The sequence below is a fragment of the Heterodontus francisci genome, chromosome 15, assembly GCF_036365525.1.
Source record: "Heterodontus francisci isolate sHetFra1 chromosome 15, sHetFra1.hap1, whole genome shotgun sequence".
NCBI classification, from domain to species: domain Eukaryota; kingdom Metazoa; phylum Chordata; class Chondrichthyes; order Heterodontiformes; family Heterodontidae; genus Heterodontus; species Heterodontus francisci.
This window is the reverse complement of record NC_090385.1, coordinates 25,329,736-25,349,302: the sequence shown is the minus strand read 5'-3', so window position 1 is coordinate 25,349,302 and position 19,567 is coordinate 25,329,736. Positions and strand designations below refer to the sequence as shown.

Genomic DNA, 19,567 nt, shown 5'->3' with positions numbered 1-19,567 from the left:
GCCAGGTCTGAACTTTAAACTCGGGCTGTGTTTCAATGAAGGTTCTGGAAATTCCACATGAATAAATTTCAGATAGATTCTATATTGCCTGGCTTCGGTGTAGGTTCTTGACTACGAATTCTTTCTCTTAAAGAAAGAAGTGCATTTATATAGCGCTCTTCACGACCACTGGACGTTTCGTAGCGATTTACAGCCAATGAAGTACTTTTGAAGTGTAGTCACTGTTGTAATGTAGGAAATGCAGCATCCAGTTTGCACACAGCAAGCTCCCACAGACAGCAATGTGATGATGACCGTTTAATCTGTTTCTATGTTGGTTTCAGGGATAAATAGTGGCCAGAACCCCAGGGATAACTTTGAAATAGTGCCATGGGATCTTTTACATCCATGTGAGAGGCCAGACGGAGCCTCGGTTTAACGTCTCAATTGAAAGATGGCACCTCCAACAGTGCAGCACTTTCTCAGTACTGCACTGGAGTGTCAGCTTTGCTTTTTGTGCTCGAGTCCTGGAGTGGAACTTGAATCCACAACCTACTGACTCAGGCGAGAGTTTTACCCACTGATTAATGGATGAAGGAAGAATTCAGAACTTTACTAAATAAATAGAAACATGAACCCTGTCTTTGTACTTTTAAACAATATAATTTTGTAAGTATAATTTCCTTATAGTATGCTATTAAAATATACTACCTACAGTAAATGTTGGAGATGTCTCAAATACTTTTACAGTCTCTTGTAAATATAAATGTCCATACACTTTTTTTTCTTTTGGGCCTCCTTATCTCGAGAGACAATGGATACGCGCCTGGAGGTGGTCAGTGGTTTGTGAAGCAGCGCCTGGAGTGGCTATAAAGGCCAATTTTAGAGTGACAGGCTCTTCCACAGGTGCTGCAGAGAAATTTGTTTGTCGGGGCTGTTGCACAGTTGGCTCTCCCCTTGCGCCTCTGTCTTTTTTCCTGCCAACTACTAAGTCTCTTCGACTAAACATAAACTCCATACACTAAAATGATCAATACCATAAGCATTGAAGTCTAATGCAGATTTCTGTATCACACTTAAAGGCAGTTGGAAATTGTAGATAAAAATTCCTCAAGAACCAGGAAATATTGCAATTGGCGTCTGAAGCCTCTTGATTGAACTCCATAAAGTTGGGGTTTCCACTTCAGGCCTGAATATCCATTAACCTTTGAACTTAGTATTTACTTATCAATCAGACATTGTAGTCTTAAGTGATGCAGCTTTGCCATAGCAGGATAATGCATTATTTTGAAGAGAAGGTTGAGAGGACATTTGATAGAGGTATTCAAAATCATGAGGGATCTGGTCAGAGTAGATGGGGAGAAACTATTCCCAGAGGACATCGCTTTAAGGTGATTGGCAAAAGAACCAAAGGCGGCATGAGGGAAACTTTTACATAGCAAGTGGTTAGGATCTGGAATGCACTGCCTGAGAGTGTGGTGGCGACAGATACATTTGTGGTTTTCGAAGGGGAATTGACTAATTAACAAGTTTTTAAAAATTTTGTAGGGCTATGGGGAAAAGGTGGGGGAATGGGACTAGCTGAGTAGTTCTTGAAGAGAGTTGGCATGGACATGACTGGCTGAATGGCCTGCTTCTGTGCTGTAACTGTTCTATGATTATGTATTATATGGTATAATATTTCTCCCTATAAACCATCATACCATCCAACTTGCCATGAGTGATGCCAGTGGAGATCGACTAGTATCAATGCTAACATATCACAGGTCTTGCAATGTGGGCACTTCCTATGGCATCATTTTTATCAGGTTTCTGCACTTCTCACACCTCTCACCTTCCAACATCTCTTTCACTCATAAACTGATGCCTGGATAACACATACTTATAACCTCCCTAATACTTACCAAATTACTTGCCTTTCAGTCATTCCGGGACAAAATAGTACTGTTCTGTCCTCCTTGTAATTCCTCAAAATGTTATTAATTTAAATTTGCATATTAAATTTTAAATGCAGCCATCTGCCTTATTCCTGGTTTATGTCTGCGGGAACCAACTTCATGTGTGCTTCCACAGGGTGCGTGTGCCTGCTGGCTCCCTCTATGTTTTACAACCTCCCATTGCTGGATCCACAGACTTCCAGTCCTGCTGCATTAATCTTAATAGCTTGAGCCAAACTTTGCTCTTCAATGCCAGGTCCTTGCTTCAGGCTCGCAGTGTAGTCTGCTGTCTCCCAGTCCATTGAAAAATCTAACAGTTTTAACTGCTTTACTTTTGAGAATCTAGGCTACTGCCTGTGGCTCTGAAACCTAAATTCTGCCCATGAAGATTATCCAGTGGGCGTGGAAGAAGCAGGCCATAGCAGGAGTTTACCCTGCTGCCTACCTCAAACAACTTGACTAGCTGCTGTCCCTTCTGTGTTCCCTCAGTCTGCTAGCTTCCTTACACTTTAGGACTAGATGGGCCAACCCAGTCTGGCCCCGTACAATACATTGTGCATTACATCCTTTTTAAAATAGCATGTGATCTGAATGACTGAACACTATATAATCTACATAATCTCAGATGTACTGCAGCATTGCTCACGATCAAAGAGAGGAAATTAAGTGGATAAAGCTTATGACGGTTTTAAAGCTGTGTTCTTTATTGTACCTATGTTCTATTCTATTCTGCATTGTAACACATCATTCTTTATTGACCTTTTTTCTGTACTCTATATATTCGTTCAGTCCATGCTGTTTATAAGTTATGTAATGCCTGCTTTTTATAGTTGTCCTGAGACATCAATTGGCCTATTGCTAAGTCCATCATTTACTGTAGAAGACAGAAAATGCAATTGTTGTAAAAAAAATATAGGCACTATAAATTGCAAAATGCAGCTTTTGTAGTGTGGTGTATTTCCTTAAGATCTCAGCTATTCACCTGTGCTACAATGTTTGTTCACCCTTATTAGCCTGCTAGATGCTGCAGTAGTATCTCCATTTGATCAAATGATTTTTCAAATGGTTATTGTGACAAGTATTACTACCGTGGCTTCATTTGAGTGATATTTATCTGGTTAATTTTCTGACTAGTAAATACAAAACTGAACCTCTATGTACTAATTATCTTTGGGAACTTTTTAGGACAGCAGTAAGATTTGGTTTAATTGTTTCTGGATGTGAAAAATGTTGATTCTTTTTGTGTTGCTCTTTAGGCTTCTCCAACATGTTTAAGATATGGGACCTTGCAGAATTTGGGAGGAGAAGCTAGGAGGCACATATTGGAAGCTGCAAAGGTTGGATTTTGATGTTCTGTCTTGTATCTCAACTTACTCCTAGGAAGAATATTGCATGAGTGATTATTTCAAACAGATGTGTTTGACCAGCAGTGACGTGTAGCCTTTTAGAGAATTGAGAAGTTCAAGTATATTTTGGAAATAACTTTACCTCATTTAGTTACCTATTATCAGATTTTGGCACTTTCTTGCTCATAATTGAATTGCTGTCTGGTGCAATGTTCAAAATTTTTATACTTGAATGGTGAGACTCCCTTTTCCCATTACTTATTCCATATGCCGTCCAATGAAGACAGTAACTTGAATGACTTGCTTGCAGAACTCCACCAAGTTTTACTGAAATTGGCCACAAGGAAGAATGTGGGAGAAATCTAGGGTAATCTTAGAATACTACAGCAATTGAGTCTGCGCCTGCTCTTTCAAAGAGCAATCCAGTTAGTCCCATTTCTCCCACTCTTCCTATAATCCTTCAGTTTTATGTCTCCTGCAAGTAGTTATCCAATTTTCTTTTTGAAGGCTACTATTGAATCTGTATTCACCACCCTATTAGGCAATGAATTCCAAATCCTAACCACTTGCGTGGAAAAAAATTTCCTTATGTCGCCTCTAAACCTTTGCCAAATCATTTTAGTGCTTCATCCAGGTTTTACTTCTCCACAAAGGTCTGCTATCCATCAGTACCTCTTCTGTGTTGCTGAGATTTGGGAAGGCAGTATTGTGGGCAGTTCATGAGCAAAATTGGTCTTAATGGAGGGGATAAACCTCAGGACCCAGTCTTGCATGACTGCTATGAATACACCTTTTACAATATTTCTTAACAGCTCAATGGATAAGTGGTCCATGTAATATTGTATTAAACTGCACAGAGCAGGAAGGCCTCAGTCTCAATGGAGTTGGTTTGTTTTAAGTGAGACAGTGGTGCTTGTGCTACAATTGGCTTCAGTAGTTAACTCTTTTTAGGCATGTATGTGATGAATGGCTTGGGTAACTGCCAGCATTTGCAGACATTGCACCTAAATGTGATTCAGTCTCATCAAGAGAAGGGAAGAAAATATGAAGGAAAGACTTCATATCTTGTCATTATTCTGTTGAACCTTGCATAATACAGACTATTAGATATTCTTGATGCAGTGTTGCTGTTCTGTTGTGCACTTAGTGAGCTCAGTGCAGAGGCCTGGTGGGTGATGTGCAGAAAATATTGCGAATTTCAAATCTATAAATTAAAAAAAAAACATTATTTTTGTTGAGGGTGGGTAGTTTAAATATCTGGGCAATTATACTGACTGAAGATGGTGTGTTTTTATTAGAATTATGTTTTAACAGTTGAGCATTTTAATGGTCAATCAACAGACAAATGACAGGTTTTCTCAGGCTTAAAGAACGATAAATGTTTATGAAACCATACCCAAAAATTTGCAACTTCACCCAATCTCTCTGTGTGATTCTCTCTTTTTCTGTCACACACACACACAAGATAAGGTAGAGATTAAAAGATAGCATGCAGTTAGGTTTGATGGTGTTAACAAAGAGTTTGTTGTGAAACCTTGTTTGTTTCCCGGGAGGAAGATTTTAAAACCAGTTGCAGACTTGTTTCTTTTTCCTGGTTCACTGACATCAAACTTTGGAAAGCTTCAGGTGGACGGATACTTTGCCGCAGACTTCTTTGGTTAAATCTCAGTCACAGTTCAATGGCAAAACTCGTCTTACAATTGCTAAGGTAGGGAGTTTCAAGGTCACCTTTCATCTCTGCATCTAGCTAGTTTAAAGATGGTATTCTGGCAGGGTTATTCTTGCTGGGATATGTCTCTCTTCCTCTGGCTTCTGGCTTTCTGCACAGAAAATGTCTCTTATTAAAAACACCTTATCAGAGACTTGGTTTCTGTCAGGTGACCCAAGTTTCTCTCCTATTGTGTTTTCATAAATGGTGTTTGATGGTGTGGCCATTGTTAGACAGTGTTGCTCATCTATATGCTGTCTTGATAAAGTGGTGTTTTTCACACCCATTATCTGGTGTTTGAGTCTGGAGTCTCCATATCTGCAAAGTCATTGTTCACCCAACTTGTTGAAAAAGGATAGCCATTAACATTGAATGGGCCGTTTATATTTCTAATGCTTTTTTCAACACTTGACCAGACCTGACAATTGGTTTAGGGTTCCAGCCGTTACCATGTGTATTTGCAATACAGGAGCGGTCACATGATGTATTACTCCATTTTGTTTTGCAACAAAAGGTGTTTGTTTGAGTTCAATTCATCAGTTCATTTTATAGTTTGTAATTTCTCCTTGCATGAGCATGACACAGCCTATATTATTTTGCCCAACTGCCAGTGTGTCATGCAATCCACCACATGGAAGCCACCAATATTTAATCCGATATATTTGGTAGAAATAATTTATAGCAATCATTGTTGCAGTATATCGCATGAAACATTTTCAGGAAAGAGGAAATCGATTTGCAGTTTTGACTAATAGATCTTTAAAATTACTAGAATTCATTCAGTGGGCAGCTTATACATTTCCCATTATGTGGTGAGGGATAATGTGTCTCACTGTGCGGTTGGAGGATAGTAGAGTCTTAGTCATTACGGCATAGGAGACCATTCGGCCCAATGGGTCCATGCCGGGTCTCTGAAGAGCATCCAGTCAGTTGCATTCCCCTGCTCTATCCACGTAGTCCTGCAAATTTATTTCCCGCAAGTGCCCTTCCAATTTCCTTTTGAAATCATTCATTGTCTCCGCTTCCACCACCCTCGTAGGCAGTGTTCCAGGTCATTATCACTCGCTGTGTTTAAAAAAAAAAAAAATTTCTTCCTCACATTGCTTTGCATCTCTTGCCCAAAAACCTCAAACCTGTGTCTCCTTGTCCCCTTTTACCATCAGCTAATGGGAATAGCTTTTCTTTGTCTACATTATCTAAATCTGTCATAATCTTGTACACCTGTATCAAATCTCCTTTGCTCCAAGTAGAACAACCCCAGCTTCTCCAACCTAACCTTGTAGCTAAAATCCCTCATCCCTGGAACCATTCTCTGCACCCTCTCAAGACCCCCCATATCCTTCCGAAAGTGTGATGACCAGAACTGGACACAGTAGTCTAGTTGCTGTCTAACCGGACCTTCATATGGGTTCAGCACAACTTTCCTGCTTTTGTACGCAATATCTTGCTTATGAAGCATGTGTGCTTTGCGAACGACTTTATCAACATGTCCTGCCACCGTCAAAGTTGTAGCACGTGAACCCGCAGCTCCTCTGTCCCTGTATACTCCTTTAGAACTATGCCATTTAGTCTATTTGCCTCTCCCTATCCCTTCTACACTTCTTTGAATTAAGTTCCATCTGCCACTTGTCTGCCCATTCTGCTAGTCTATTCTGTATTCCAACATCCAAGTAATATATACTAGTCCTAGCATTGAACCTTGGGAAGCAGCACTGTCTACTATCCTCCACTCTGAAAAACAACCAATTACCACGACTTGCTGTTCTCTGTCCTTAAACCAATTTCTTTATCCAAGCTGACACTGACCTTCCTATTCCATGAGTCTCAATTTTGTTAACCAGCCTTTTATGTGATACTTTGTCAAAAGCTTTCTTTAAATCCATATAGACAACATCCATTGCATTCCCTTCATCAACCGTCTCTGTTGCTTCATCAAAAAAATTCAATTAGATTAGTCAAGCATGATCTGCTTTTTGCAAATCCGTGCTGGCTCTCAATTAAGTCAAACCTCTCCAAGTGCCTGTTGATTTTTTTTTTAGAGATGCAGCACTGAAACAGGCCCTTCGGCCCACCGAGTCTGTGCCGACCATCAACCACCCATTTATACTAATCCTATACTAATCCCATATTCCCACCACGTCCCCACCTGTCCCTATATTTCCCTACCACCTACCTATACTAGGGACAATTTATAATGGCCAATTTACCTACCAACCTGCAAGTCTTTTGGCTTGTGGGAGGAAACCGGAGCACCCGGAGGAAACCCACGCAGACACAGGGAGAACTTGCAAACTCCACACAGGCAGTACCCAGAATTGAACCCGGGTCGCTGGAGCTGTGAGGCTGCGGTGCTAACCACTGCGCCACTGTGCCGCCCATTGTTTTTTTTCCCCCTGATTATTGTTTCTTAAACCTTAACCACCACAGATTTTAAACTGACTGGCCTGTAGTTACTAGGAATGTTCTTACACCCTTTCTTGCATAAGGGTGTCACATTTGCAGATCTTCTCGCACCTCTCCTGTATCTAGCGACGATTGGAAGATTATGGCAAACACTTCTGATATCTCCACTGCCACTTCCTTTAGCAACCTGGGATGCAAGCCATACGGAACAGGCAACTTAGTCACTCTAAGCATAACCAGCCTTTCCAGTACATCCTTCCTATCAATTTTCACCTCATCCGTTACCTCTACCATCTCCACTCCTACCAATATTTTGTCAACATCCTCTTAGTAAACACCGATACAAAGTACTCATTTAATGCTCTAGCCTTGCTCTGTGCATATATCACATTCTGTGTCCCTAATAGGCCCCACCCAACTTCTTACTACCTGGTTACTATTTGCATGTTGGTAAAAGATTTTTAGGTTCCCTTTTATGTTAACTGCAATTCTATTCTCATTCCCCCTTTGCCAGTCTTACTTTCCTCTTCACTTCCACTCTCAACTTATTGTATTTGACTTGGTTCTTGCTTGAAGAATTCACCTGACATGCATTAAGCACCCTTTTTTTTAATCATTTCATCATATTCTCTATCTCCAAGGAGCCATGGCTTTGGTTCCCTTACCTTTCACCCTTGGAACATTCCTAGCCTGTAGCTGCCTTCAATCCAAAACCAAATTACTCCACCTCAGTCGCGAGCTTCACAATACAGATGATGCTCGCATGTGCGCTCATTCTGAAACTGAACTCCAGATCATTGTCGACTCCTCCTCTGAAACGTATGAGAACATTAGTTTTTCACTAAACATTCAGAAAATGAAGGTCCTCTTCCAACCAGCTCTGACAGCAAAACAGCTCTCTCTCTCTCAAGCTAGATCAATGGCAAGATCCTGGAAAATATGGACCATTTTCCATGTCTTGGGAGCCTCCTGTCAGTGAAGGCAGACATAGGGGATGAAAGTTTATCCGGGGTAGGCGGGAATGTGGAGTCGAGATTACAATCCGATCAGCCATGATTTTATTGAATGACTGAGAAGGCTCGAGGGGCCGAGTGGCCTACTCCTAATTCGTGTGTTTGTATAGATGACGAGGTTCATCATCGCCTCCAATGTGCCAGCTTGGCCTTCGGCCGACATCTCAAGGAACTTAGTCAGGAATATGTGGAAGCGGTCGCGGTGTCAAAGGGAGCACACATCTAAGATGCTCATTTATCTGACCCTTCAAGCACCACCTGCCCCTCGTGGCAGAGTCTGCAGATCACGCATGGACTTATCAGCCATTTCAGGAACCATCGAACCAAAGTGGAAGCAAGTCATCCTCAATCTTAAGGGACTGCCCAAGAAGAGCCTGTACCTGAAACATCTCCTTAAAGATCACCCATTGTTCCGTTGCAGTTTTCCCTGTCAATCTTTGGTTGCTTTTTACATTGGCTAGATCCCCTCCCATTCCATTGTAGTTAGGCCTCTTCCAATTTGGAAATTCTACTTTAGATTGTTCCTTGCTCTTCTCTGTTACTAATCTAAAACTTAGAATACAATGATCATTCTTATCCAAATGTTTCCCACAGACACTTGATCCACTTGGCTCACCTCATTACCCAGAACCAGATCCAGCAATGCCTCCTTCCTAGTTGGACCGACAACATACTAGTTGTTCCCCCTCCTTGCCCTTTACTCTAACATTGTCCCAATTGATATTTGGGTAATTAAATTCTGAGGTTGAAATCCACAAATATAAGGAAGACTTGGAGGTGTTTATTATTTCTTAAATCTTATCGACTCGCTCAGAAGTAATTGTGCAAGTGACTTGCTGGGAAATTATATTTGTCAAATTACTATAGTCTTTAATCAAGTGTCTATATGCAGGTTTAGAATATTTCTGCTTAAATGTTACCTGATGGGCGAACATGTGCAGCGTGTCTTAAAATTGTGTTCTGTTTGTGATTTTACAATAGTTAGATTTTTGTCTTTGTCCATCTCCAAAAAAAAAAACACTCCCAGGATTTTATTTTTAAACCATCTGAGCTGGTGCAATATGTTGCAGTAGGTTATGGTTCAATATTGCTCAGAAACATGGGTTAAATGTATCCATTCTCTTTCTTGACCGCGCCCCTGCCCCCAACCCCCCACCATTCCATCACCCCTGCTATGGGTTGCACTTAGCTTGGAGGCAAAGAGTTATAGGAGGAACTTATCCCCAGGTTATTGATATACAGTTCTGGCAGTTTGGAGCAGCATTGGCAAAGATTAAGCTGCTCACCCACCTCTGGGCTGCAAATGCTTCATGAGCAAAGGAGACTAGAGAGGAGGCAGTGATTCCGAGCTTCACAATATTTTGTTGCAGCCATTCTAAACATATCTGCTGCCAATGTTGATGCTGGAGGGCGCCACAGTCACATTCATTGCAGTGAGAAAACCTGGGTGCTGCCTCTCTCTTGCCCTCCTGCTACTTACTCACCTTCCCTTTAATAGGTTCTAACAGAACTTGCCATCTGTTAAACATCTATACTCATTGTAATTTTTTTTTTAAAAAGCTGGATTGAAAGGTTTTTTGGTTAAATTATGCATGAGCAGCACACCCAAGTTAATTTTCATTTTTTATGATTTGTTTTATTAAGAGGAGGAGCCAATTAGAATTTAATTCCTATTGAAATCACATTCAAGGAGGGGAGCCAGCAGGTGGGAGTTAGGGTGGTGATGGATGACCTTATTTTTCCTGCTTTTGTGGCCGTGTTTCTTTTCCCTCTATTGGTGAAACGCTGCTGCTCATCAGTGTGCAATGTTTGAAAATCGAGCTTTTGCATGCTCACACTTTAGATGGTTTGGCTGCAGATTTGAATGTAAATGAGATGCAAGTTGTTTTGTAAGTCTGATATCCAATGTGTGGCATCATCAATGATTTTAAAGTAGTTCAATACAGAAGTCAGTCACTAAAAACATTTCTGATCTAATTTTGTGACTTTTGCCTTTATATGTTGTAAAATTTTTGCTTGTATAATTGTTTTGATTTTGTTTCAGGGACCCAAATGGTGGCACTTGATCGATAAAAGGACAGGCTGGCATGGGCATGCTGGTGGAGGCCTTCATACTGACCCCAAAAATGCAAGTATTGTCTGTGGTTGAGCGTATACTCTGAATGCAATTATATTTTCAAATCTAATGCCTAAGTCTTACCTGAAAGAGGCATTGTCTTCATGAAGGGACGTTTGGTGTTTAATTTACATCTTTATAAACCTGTTGGCTATTGTTCAGTGCTTCTGTGAAGCACCTTTGACTATGTTTAACTATGTTAACTCTGCTTTTAAGGATCACTGATATCAAGAAAAAATTATTTAACAACTACTTACATTTATATAGCACCTCTAATATGTTAAAGGTGCTATATAAATGCAAGTAGTTAAACAATTTTTTCTTGATAGCAGTGATCCTTAAAAGCAGATTGCATAGATGAGATGGTAATTTGTGCATTAGTGTAAAAAAGGTGGGGGGGGGGGGGGGCAGAATTGAATAAGAAATAGGGTTTTATTCCTGAAACTGTTCAGTGCTGTCAAAAGTGGATTTGATTTGTACATGAATGCAGTGCTTTTATTTGTGAGGAAGGCTAGCCTAAAAGCCTGTGTTTGCAAGTCATGTAAGCGTGTGAAGCGCAGCATGTGCACCAAAGTTTTTTGTAACATTCAGTTTCATTGTATATGCCGTCAAATTAGTTGGAATTGATTTTAAAGGAAAAGGAAGGCTTGCATTTACATAGCATTTTCATGACCATCGGATGTCTCAAAGTGCTTTCCAGCCAATGAAGTACTTTTGAAGTGTGGTTGCTGTTGTAATGTAGGAAACACAAATTGGATATGACAACTTAAGAGGCAGCATGTTGATACAGTTGCTGTTTTGTTGATCACATTCAGAATTTCTTACATCCTGTCTTTCTGTTCTTGATTGTCCTATTGATGAGATAGTGAGTGAAATTTTTTCCAATATTGATTATAACCAATAAGCAGATTTTTCATCAAGACAGTGGGCTGGATTTTAAGCAGCCCTCGACGTCATGATCTGTGGTGGGGGGGGGGGGGGGGCCCGAAGATGGCTCCAGATGATGCCCGCCACGGACTTCAACGCTGGCAGTATCTGGCCTGATCCTCCCGGTGGCGGTGAGACTCCGTAGTGACCCTCCCCGCTGTTGAGCAATGGGACCGCAATTTGAATATTTAAATCTAAATTAAGTCATTTGGTGGTACAGACCTTGAGTGTTGCTGAAAATAGACATGTTGTTGAAGCTTTTTATCTTGCACTCATCAGGACAATCTGAAAGAATACCAATGTAAGGGAAAACAACTTTATACTGTATGAGAAGAGAGTGCTAATTGGTTGGCAAGTGAACTCTGGTAGAGGCATTGCCATGGAGAATGCGCCAGTTTACGGTGACTGACAGTTAACTGATAACAGAACATGTACAAACATTGCACCTGTTCCAGCTAAACAAAATAAGTGACAGCCATTCGCTGGTTCATTGGTCAGGGAAATGCATTGACCAATCACAGTCAAGCTGCTTGGTTTAAATTTCAAACAAAGTTTGGCAGTTATAAAAACAAGAAATGCTGGAACCACTCAGCAGGTCTGGCAGCATCTGTGGAAAGAGAAGCAGAGTTAACGTTTCGGGTCAGTGACCCTCCAAAGAAGGGTCACTGACCCGAAACGTTAACTCTGCTTCTCTTTTCACAGATGCTGCCTGACCTGCTGAGTGGTTCCAGCATTTCTTGTTTTTATTTCAGATTTCCAGCATCCGCAGTATTTTGCTTTTATTAAAGTTTTGCATTTAACTGTTGGTCACTGTAAACTGCTGCTACTGTTTCTGCGCAGGCACTGGTGCCATTTTTAAAGGGCTGCTAGCCCTCTGATGAAACTGCAGATTTCATCCCTCTTCCCCTCCCCCACCCACTACATTAAAAATGCAGAGTTCACCCCCGCCCCTAACTACACTACAAATAGAGTTCTCCCCTTTCCCACCTTGGTGGTGCCAGCTTTCCCTGGATGGGAAAGTGAAGGTGTGTGAGTGCCGCCCGTTGCGCTGAAGATCCAGAAGTGCAGATAAGATCACTGTGGCTTAGATTTTAATTAATGCAAGCAGCTCATTTAAATATGTAAAGTTGGGACCTGTCACAGAGTGGCACGGAGCTTCCTTGCCGCCAGGAAGATTGGGCTCAGTAATCCCGGCACTGGGTTCCATGGCAGGCACTGCCGCTCTGATCTTCCAGTTCCCGCCGCCTCCCACCCCCTGCCATGGAGCCCGACGGGAGGAGAACAAAGTCCAGCCCTTAGCCTTTATAATCTTTTGCTTCCTGTTTTATATTTTCTATCTTGTATTCCTTAATTATAAGTTCTACAATTGTCCTATGCCTTCACTGCAACCCCCACCCCCCCCCCCCCCCCACCACCCTTTCATGTATATTTAGCTAACTGAGTGATAGCATACAAGATCTGCACATTTAAAACACATCAAAACTTCTTGAGTGACAGTTCCAAAAAGCCTTTTTTGAGATTAGAAAGTGTACGTTTGCAATTGCATTCCAAGTATTAAACTGACTTAATGGCTTGGATTTAACGGTCAGCGGCAAAGCAGCAGCACTCACAGCTGATTTAGAAGAAAGCTGCCCGCAAAGATCTTGTGATCTCTGTGGCATGGATTTCCCCTTTCTCAACATCAGTTTGAATCTGGCACCAGGTCAAGGGGATCTCGAGGCATCCAACAACAATGATGCCATCAAGCAGTGTGTACAGGCAGTTGCATTGAAGTATTCTCATACAGCAAACCAAGAAGTAAAAACCACTGAATTTTTCAATTTTAATCAGGGACAGTGAGGCTGTTCAGTTGTAATTATGAACTTAGTACACCATTAGAAATCCCGTTACACCGCATTCAACAAGTTGTAACTTTTTCAAGGGTTTTTAATTGCGAAACTAATAGTGCAAAAGCACCAGTTTTCATCAGTTCAGTGACTTCTACTTGATTGCAATCTGGTGGATTTCAACAGCACACCGTGTGGGTAAGCATAGAATCGCTCGCAGCAACTTCTGGATTTCTAGGTTTAACTGCGTATATACGGACTCCTGAAGTTTCTGTCCGTTTCAGCTGAGTAATGACGGTGAACACCATTATGACTACCACAAAATCCGGGCCATTATTTTAGTATTGCTGAGAATTATTTTTTAATTCTGTTAGTTATCAAAATTCTGATGATAAATAGTTATTGTGTAAATATGGAACTTTTTATATAAAATGTTTTTGTGATGTTTTTAACAAAGTTGTCTATGAACCTTTTATAATGATTAAAAAGGACTGCCATCTCCTGATACCTTAATATTGAAGACAGTGCCTCATCATTCGACTCCCTTTAAAATCATATGGCTAGAAAGAATTTAAACCTTTATGTTTGATCCATTTCTGATTGTTCGAAAAATCTGATTGCGTTGGCAACATAGCTGAGCCCAACTATTAACTAAATTCGTTGTGGTATGATTCCTTACCACAAAGACAATTCAGCACATGCTGTGTCTGTTAAATACAATCAATTACATTGTCAACTAAATAACCTTTACAAACCAGCAATACTTATCATGTTATTAACACTTGCTGTTTACAAAAATCTGTTATTTAAATTTGAAAGTACTATACTTTAAATACTAATTTTGTAAAATTTATCTTTCAGCTCAACGATGTAGATGCAGGACAAATCCTCAAGGCTATGTTCACATATGTTTGGCCAAAGGATAGACCTGATCTCCGCGTCAGGGTGGCTATATCTCTTGGCCTTTTAGGTGGGGCGAAGGTCAGTAATTTCTGTTCACGTTTTAAGAATATGCTGTATTTGTAGCTTTATCTTGCAGTTTGCTTTGAGCGTTTTATTCTTTGTGAATGTATAGATTTTTCAATAATGTTTTACTTTAATGTAATTCCATATTTTAGTAATCCTGTGGAGGAAAAAGCTTAGAGTCATAGAGTTATACAGCACAGAAACGGGCCCTTCGGCCAAATGCATCTGCCCCGACCATCTAGCACCCATCCAATCTAATCCCATTTTCCCGCACTTGGCCCATAGCCTTGTATGCTATGGCGTTTCAAGTGCTCATCTAAATATTTCTTGAATATCGTGAGTGTTCCTGCCTCTACCACCCCTTCAGGCAGTGTTCCAGATTCCAACCACCCTCTGGGTGAAAGAAATTTTTCCTCAACTCCCCTTTAAACCTTCTGCTCCTTACCTTAAATCTATGCCCTCTAGTTATTGATCCCTCTGCTAAGGGAACAAGTTTCTTCCTATCTATCCTATCAATGCCCCTCATAATTTTGTATACCTCAATCAGGTTTCCCCTCGGCCTTCTCTGCTCCAATGAAAATAACACCAGCCTATCCAGTCTCTCTTCATAGCTGAAATGCTCCAGCCAGGCAACATCCTGGTGAATCTCCTCTGCAATCTCTCCAGTTCAATCACATCTTTCCTATAGTGTGGTGACCTTGATCTTGTTTTCTATGTTGATTTAAATTGAGGGAATTTAGTCGCATGTTAGTACGCAAGTCATAATGAGCCTTTTGCACAAGGTTATTTCACACTGGTGAAGTTGTATTTTTTTTTAAGTGGTTATAAAGTATAACTATAAGTGATCCATTTCATCAACTATGTACATTGTGTTCTCTTCATGGTCTCAAACTGTTGTGTTAGGATGGGTGAGAAGAAAATAGAGCTCAAAATTGAAGAAATAGTAATAGAAATGAAAGCTAAAGAAAGTGAGGGTTTTAAATTTAAATGCTAATTTTGGTGAGAAAAATAACCCAAGGAGGAGAATTGTGTTGCCTCTGTTTTCCTGCAGAAACTTTTGCTTGAAATCCTTTAAATTGTGATTTTTTTTTAACCCAGCTGATAACGCTACATATTCTGTAGCACAATGCTATGATTGATGTACAAGAATATAAGTAATTAGTTCAAGTTCTGTAGGAAAAGGAATTGTTGTGCTTAACAGAAAAGGGGGAGGATAGGGCTCTTGCAGTTGATTTGTTTCCCAGCGTTACTCCATCCTCCCCACTTCTCCAAGCTACTAATGGAGTTTGGTGTGGAGGTTGAATTTTCTGGTTTCACTGAGCTAAAGCAGGATTCCAGCGCCAGTTAATCAAGCAGTATTGGCATGTGTTGTCAGGTTTTGGATTCGATTACCTTGTTCTCCTGCAGTAGATTGTGGGGGACAAATGTAGATAATAACTTCAATTCATAACTTGCCGCAGAAACAGGATTTTACCCATCTGAGACGCAAAGCAATAGTATAGAAAATAATTTGCCTAACAAGTCAGCGTAAGGTAACTTTTGCACCTCCTAGAGACGGAAAATATTAGAAATGTCCAGCGTGATTTGCCAGCATCTGAAAGACAGGTGAATGTTTCAAGTGGATGCCTTTCATCAGACCCCTAATGGTCTATCCATAATATTAACCTCTTCCAGAATCTGATTAATCCACCATGTACTTTCAACATTTTCCTGTGTTTTTATTTTGCTGTGTCTTTCCAACTGTGTGGTGATGGTGCTTAAATGCTCTAAATGAAAGTTGTCTATTTGCCCTCTTGGCCAAGTACTGGATGTGGGACCAGAACCCAGAGGGGTACAGTTTTGTTTCTCTCTTTGGGTAGCAGGGGAGGGGAAGAGGTAGAGAGCAACCTTTAAATTGTATGATCACATTCAACAACATAAACTTTGTAATTTGTCATTATTTATTAGAAGATAGCTGTGCATTAAATTTGTCAAGCTTGTCTTGATCAAAGTAGGAATTACAACTAAAACCTGCAGTTTGTCCAATTATTGCTGAAACGTCTTTCTGTGCCGCTTTGGTAAAACACAATTTTTCTCATTAAAGATGCCTTCCAAAATCATGTGGTATTTTATTTACAGTTATCCAATGTAATTATGAAATTAAGTGTATACCCTGCGCCCTGAAATACTAGCTTTATTCACTTGGGAATCTAATTTACATAATATCCACATGACTGCATTGCCCCTAAGCAATTTGGTCTTCAATCCTCATGGAATAAATCTCATTATGCAACACAGTGTGGCATTTTCTGTTTTACACATGTATGGATTTTTTTTATTACAAGCTCTGCAGTGATCTTAATTTAAAATGCTAACCTGAATTGTTGATGTGTAGTTTTGAAATTTATTTTTAGTGTCATCCTGACACAGTATGTTTTGTTTTTAACTTGATATCTATATAAACGAATAATCTCTTCCATGGAAAATGTATCACATGATTTCAACATGTGACATAATTTTTCTCATCTGTTTCGGTGGAAGCTTGCTTTGTTGTATAATTTTGTTTTAAGTATGCATTTGGCAATCTATATGCACAGTAGGCTTTCTAATCTGTTAATTGTTCAACTAAACAAGTTGATTATTGTATAACCCATTAGCTAGAGTTAAATTTGATCAGTTAACCAAACAAAAAATCCAACTGCCTGAATGGCTTCATGATATTCCCTATTATCAGTTTATGCCAGTGGTAGTCTTTAGATTTTCCACAAATTGTTGTTCTGGACTTGATTTTAGATAATGAAGCTGGGCAGGTGGAAGGAGTGACAGTGGGAGAGCATTTTGGTGGTAGTGATTATAATTCAGTTAGTTTTAAAATAATTGTGGAAAAGGACAAAGTGGTAGAAGTCAGTGGGGGAGCATTTCGGGGATAGTGACTAGAATTCTGTAAGATTTAAGGTAGTTATGGAAAAGGACAAAGATGGACCAGAAATAAAGGTACTGAACTGGGGGAAGGCCAATTTTCAATATGATAAAACAGGATCTGGCCAAAGTGGACTGGGAGCAGCGACTTGTAGGAAAGTCTACATTAAACCACTGGGAGTCATTCAAAGAGGAAATAGTGAGAGTTCAGAGCCAACATGTACCCATTAGGGTGAAGGGTAGGACCAACATGTCCAGGGAACCCTTGATATCAAGGGATATGGAGGATTGGATAAGCGTAAAAAACAGGAGGCTTATGGCAGATTCAGAGCAGTGAAAACAGTGGAGGCATTAGAGGAGTATAGAAAGTGTGGTTGGGGGGGGGGTACTTAAAAAAAAAAAAAGTAATTAGGAGAGCAAAGAGGGGACATGAGAAAACACTGGCGGGCAAGATAAAGGAAAATCCTAAGGCATTTTATAAGTATGTTAAGGGCAAGAGGATAACCAGGGAAAGAGTAGGGCCCATTAGGGACCAAAGTGGCAATCTGTGTGTGGAGCAGGAGGACATAGGTGAGTCTTTAAATGATTACTTTTCATCTGTGTTCACTATGGAGAAGGACGATGTAGGTGTAGAGATCAGGGAGGGGGATTGTGATATACTTGAACATATTAGCATTGAAAGGGAGGAAGTCTTAGCGGTTTTAACAGGCTTAAAAGTGGATAAATCTTCAGGCCCAGATGAGATGTATCCCAGGCTATTATGTGAGGCAAGGGAGGAGATAGTAGGGGCTTTGACACAAATTTTCAAATCCTCTCTGGCCACAGTAGAGGCACCAGAGGATTGGAGGACAGCGAATGTGTTCCCATTATTCAAGAAGGGTAGCAGGGATAAACCAGGTAATTACAGGCTGGTGAGTGAATATAGGAGGTGAGTTGGGAAACTATTGGAAAAAATTCTGAGGGACAGGATTAATCTCCACGTGGAGAGGCAGGGATTAATCAGGGATAGTCAGCATGGCTTTGTCAGGGGGAGATCGTGTCTAACTAACGATTGAATTTTTTGAGGCGGTGACCAGATGTGTAGATGAGGGTAAAGCAGTTTATGTAGTCTACATGGACTTAGTAAGGCTTTTGATAAGGTGTCACATGGGAGATTGGTCAAGAAGGTAAGAGCCCATGGGATCCAGGGCAATTTGGTAAATTGGATCCAAAATTGGCTTGGTGGCAGGAGGCAGAGGGTGATGGTCGAGGGTTGTTTTTACAAGTGGAAGCCTGTGACCTGTGGTGTACCACAGGGTTCGGCGCTCGGACCCTTGCTGTTTGTAGTGTACATTAATGATTTAGACGTGAATATAGGGGGTATTATCAGTAAGTTCGCAGATGATATGAAAATTGGTGGTGTCGTAAATAGTGAGAAGGAAAGCCTTGGATTACAGGAAGATATAGATGGGCGGAACAGTGGCAAATGGAATTTAATCCTGAGAAGTGTGAGATGATGTATTTTGGGAGGACTAACAAGGCAAGGGAATAGGACCCTAGGAAGTACAGAGGGTCAGAGGGACCTTGGTTTACTTGTCCATGGATCACTGAAGGCAGCAGCACAGGTAGATAAGGTGGAGTACTGTTCTGGGCACCACACTATAGGAAGGATGTGATTGCACTGGAGAGGGTACAGAGGAGATTTACCAGGTTGTTGCCTGGCTGGAGCATTTCAGCTATGAAGAGAGACTGAAAAGGCTAGGGTTGTTTTCCTTGGAGCAGTGAAGGCTGAGGGGGGACCTGATTGAGGTATACAAAATTATGAGGGGCATTGATAGGATAGATAGGAAGAAACTTTTTCCCTTAGCGGAGGGGTCAATAACCATGGGGTATAGATTTAAGGTAAGGGGAAGGAGGTTTGGGGAGATTTGAGGGTGGTTGGAATTTGGAACGCACTGCCTGAAGAGGTGGTAGAGGCAGGAACCCTCAACATTTAAGAAGTATTTAGATGAGCACTTGAAATGCCATAACATACCAGGCTACGGGCCAAGTGCTGGAAAATGGGATTAGAATAGGTAGGTGCTTGATGGTCGGCACAGACACGGTGGGTCAAAGGGCCTGTTTCTGTGCTGTATAACTCTATGGTTCTGGAGAAGTTCGTTGCAATCTGAAGATACTTCATGGAACTGGGAGAGACTCAGGTTAGAGCATGGCTTTCCGACCCGAACCCGATGGGACCTGATGACGTGTCGGGGTTGGGTTGCTCTTCTGGTTCTGGCATTTGGGCTCAAGTCAGGCCAGGTCGGATACAGTGGCAGTGCTGCCTTTTGGTCAGGGAGGGAAAGGGAAGTAAGAGTAAGCTTCATTAATTTCCAGTCGTCGAGTCAGGTTGGGTCAGACGCGGGTTAGATGTGGTCGGGCCGGGCCCGGGTTGGGTTTCAATTGTATACCCAAGCAGGCCTTTAGCCT

At 41.0% G+C, this 19,567-nt stretch overlaps 1 protein-coding gene across 2 annotated transcripts in view; it reads left to right on the top strand.

The window, feature by feature from the left end:
• The window catches only part of abcb7 (ATP-binding cassette, sub-family B (MDR/TAP), member 7), a 68,006-nt gene that overhangs the window by 10,763 nt on the left and 37,676 nt on the right, over positions 1–19,567 (top strand). Inside the window, exons 2-4 of one of the 2 annotated variants that reach the window (XM_068047270.1) lie at positions 3,173–3,253; positions 10,431–10,514; positions 14,117–14,236. In XM_068047270.1, the coding sequence (XP_067903371.1) occupies positions 3,173–3,253; positions 10,431–10,514; positions 14,117–14,236 (285 nt within the window). The remainder of the gene's footprint in view (positions 1–3,172; positions 3,254–10,430; positions 10,515–14,116; positions 14,237–19,567) is intronic. The other variant, XM_068047271.1, reaches the window with a different exon arrangement.